Below are 3,474 nucleotides of genomic sequence, written 5' to 3' on the forward strand. Positions count from 1 at the left end.
TGCAAGACACAGCTCACTGTAGTGAATAGTTAACTATAGTGATGAGTGACGTTACCTTGTAGGAAACAGTACCCATGTAGTGAATAGTGCGGCACCTTACTGTAAGAAGCCACGGGCACCGGCCGCTGCAAGGGAACCCTACGGTGCGTCGTGTGTAATATAGATTTTCCCAAAAAAGATTACTAATGGCGCACTATATGGGGATGCGCCATTGCTAAAAAAAATTCTAATGGCGCACTGCTCGGGGGTGCGCCATTGCTAACCCTCTCTCCCTTTGCCCTCGCCTCTCCTCTCCCAAATCCAACCGGCCGAGATCTCGCCTCTCCACTCTCTCTCCACCCCCCCCCACCCCCTCCCCCGTGCACCAAGGTCGTCCGCCACCCATCCCTTCTGCCACCCATCCCATGCCGCCGTTGGAGGCCCTCGTCGGCTCCGCCCAGCTCTGGCGCCCCGCGGCCCGCGGGGCCGGCAGCTGGGCCACCACCGCCCCGCTCCTCCTGCTCCTTGTGGCCCACCTTTCCGTCCTCCTCGTCCGCCGCTGCCGTCTCTCCACGGGGCGCAACCGCCGTCGCGCTCCTCCTGCTCCTCGTGGCCCACTTCTCCACGGGGCGCAACCGTCGTGGCCTAGACGAAGAACTCGGTACCTGCAGTTGTAAGCGGCCTTCTGGTTCTCTCGAGTCCCTTAGGTTGTCCGAGTTCTATGCTAGTGGATGAACTGTAGGTTTGTTGTTCTAGTCCCTTAGGTCAATTTATTACTATTGCTCTTGGTTCGAATGGACTATAGATTTGTCCCTCGCGCATCGCAAAAACTGATTACCGGCAGATCTGCTATGGTGCAGAGGCCGTACGAACTGGTGATAATATTTCCTTCTTGTTTCTCTATCTTGGAGTATTATCGTTTATGCAGATGATGAGACACAAGTTTTATGGGTAATTTGCGTCTGAGGCATTTCAGTGATGTCACACCCTTTTCACCTTGGAGATGTGATGCATGCTTGACAATATCCTTCGTCATTTCGTTTTGTTGCTGTTTTTGATTCGCTTGGGGTGAGATGGGGGAAAAAGGCCCGCTCTTTCTGCCGTTTCCATAGATTCATACTACTATTACAACAACATCGCATTCCTTGGACTGGGAGTTGTCTCTGCTCACCACATTCACAGGACCTAACCTAGTGGTTCAGCCTGATCTTGAGATATTGTCCCCTTGAGCACTTCAGCTCACCATAATCTCCTGCGTCCACTTCATATGCTCCTCCATATGCTCCTCCATCAGGGCATACATCGCGATCCACGTGCTCAAGGCAGACAAGCCAACCAAGCGTTCGGCTAGATTTCCCAAATCAGCATCTTCAGAACAAATACCTTGCTCAATCTTCTGAGGGACAGTCCCAGGAAATGCTTTTAAATCTTCCATTGAAGAGAATGCTGAGGTGTCCTTGTCCACTTGTTGCTCCACTTTGTTGCAATCTGCTTCATCCACTGGTTTGTCAACTTTGTTACAATCTGCTCCATCCACCGAACAGTTGACATGAGGAGTCACATACTCCTCTGATACTTGAAGGTTTGCTTCTCCTTCAGCCAGCATTTCAAGAACCGCAGCTTCTTGGATGCAGTGCCATACCTGCTGAAATACAGGTCTTCCAACTCCAGCAATGGCATGAAGTACCGCACTGTCTATTCCTGTTCACAAAGAAGAAGTAGAGTTGTGGTGTTGCTGCCTATTAACAACTTTTCTGACGATTTCGTGTCATGCAGTTATTCTGAAGTGCTTGGTTTGGACCAAGCACTTTGAGTGGCGCATATGGGCTTCGCTGGTCCCGATAGTCGGGGGGATCCTCCTGATCTCAATAACAGAGCTTAGTTTCAACATTTTTGGTTTCTGTGCTACCATGATAGGATGCCTCGCCACATCTACAAAGACCATGTTGGCAGAGTCCCTGCTCCACGGATACAAATTTGACAGGTACATGCTCATCTCGTTGTGTAATTTCTGATGCTTTAGCGACTGGTGTTGAATCTTGTACGGAATTCTCAATTTTAAAACATTTTATCTGCTTTCTTACTAAAATGATACTAGATCAAAAGATTTAGTTCTTACTGTAGTTCTACTGTCAGGTTCAGTCCTGTAACTTCTTGCCTCGGTCAGATGATTTATTAAGTATTCTCTGTTTCTACAGCATTAACACAGTATACTACATGGCACTTTTTTCCACCATGATACTGGCTCTTCCAGCAATTTTGCTTGAAGGAGGTGGCGTAATTGTCTGGTTCTACACACAAGACGTCTTTTCTTCGCTGATTATCATCCTAGGCTCAGGGGTGCTTGCATTTTGCCTGAACTTCACCATCTTCTATGTGATCCATTCGACCACCGTAGTGACTTTCAATGTTGCTGGCAACCTTAAAGTAAGACCATCCTGGACTATCTATGCTTTTTCCCATAAGCTTCTCCTCTGTTTCTAAAACCTATACATTCTGTTGTAGCTTGCCGTTGCCGTGTTGGTTTCGTGGCTGATCTTCCGGAACCCGATCTCCCCAATGAATGCAATCGGATGCGCAATCACGCTCGTCGGTTGTACTTTCTACGGGTATGTGAGGCATCTCATCTCCCAACAGAAGGATGCTGCCCCTCTTGGGAACCAAGGAACGAACTCGCCGAGAATTCGGGTGGAGATGCTCCCCCTTGTAGCCGACAAGGAAGATAAGGTCTAGCAAGGCAGTACTCCATACCCAGGACCCGTTCATTTCAGTGGTTGATGGTACATTACGGTTTGGCACACAGATGCTGAGTGAGTTGAGGGACGCTAGTAAATTGGTATGGGGGCAACACTTTTGTGAAGCTTCATGTGTTGTACTCAGGCGAACTGTGAGGGTTTGTTCAACCACCGGACGATTCATGCGATTAGGATGGTGCTTCTGTTTTCTTGTTTTGCTGCCATATGTTTAGACCCTGAACTGCTGGTACGAAAATTAATGGCATTATGATACGAGTCATCTCCGCATTGAAATTCTGTTGCACATTATCTTTCTGTTGCACAATGACCCTTTGCCCACGTGAAGTCAGATTGATCTTTTCTCTCAATGTAGGAACTGCATCCATGCCTCCAGAATGGTCGCAGGGCTATCATTAGCATCGTCGATCTAACAACCGATTCTTCTAAGAAAGGACTTAAGGTATTTCTTCTCAGAGTGGATCTATATTTTATGAAGAAGAATTAGTGGCCCAATTCCTAATATTTCGTCATGATGAATACGTATATAGTTACTTAGTTTGACATGTTTCAGTAATTAGAAGGGTGCGAGGTGGCATGGTAACCATAGTGCAGCTAAAGTAATTGTTAAGAATGATCTTTTTTCGTAAAAAATTACCCATAGTTTATGTTGGAATTTTGGCAAAAGACTAAGTACATCATTTAGGGTTCCTCCAAAAATCTTCTGCTATAACAAGTGGGTAACTTTTATCAGAACTATATT

At 47.0% G+C, this 3,474-nt stretch overlaps 1 protein-coding gene and 1 non-coding gene across 2 annotated transcripts; both read left to right on the forward strand.

Annotated features, from left to right (window-relative positions):
- Positions 1–898: 898 nt before the first annotated feature.
- LOC123400588 lies at positions 899–996 on the forward strand. Its single transcript, XR_006610812.1, has one exon. It is a non-coding gene; the product is annotated as a small nucleolar RNA Z101 (small nucleolar RNA).
- Positions 997–2,196: 1,200 nt separating this feature from the next.
- Positions 2,197–3,003, forward strand: LOC123396257 (UDP-galactose transporter 1-like). Its single transcript, XM_045091252.1, has 2 exons — positions 2,197–2,406; positions 2,485–3,003. The coding sequence occupies exons 1-2, from the start codon at positions 2,197–2,199 to the stop codon at positions 2,710–2,712; spliced, it is 438 nt and encodes a 145-aa protein (XP_044947187.1). The 3' UTR covers positions 2,713–3,003.
- Positions 3,004–3,474: the final 471 nt, after the last annotated feature.

Source organism: Hordeum vulgare, chromosome 5H (genome assembly GCF_904849725.1).
Source record: "Hordeum vulgare subsp. vulgare chromosome 5H, MorexV3_pseudomolecules_assembly, whole genome shotgun sequence".
In the NCBI taxonomy this organism is placed as follows: domain Eukaryota; kingdom Viridiplantae; phylum Streptophyta; class Magnoliopsida; order Poales; family Poaceae; genus Hordeum; species Hordeum vulgare.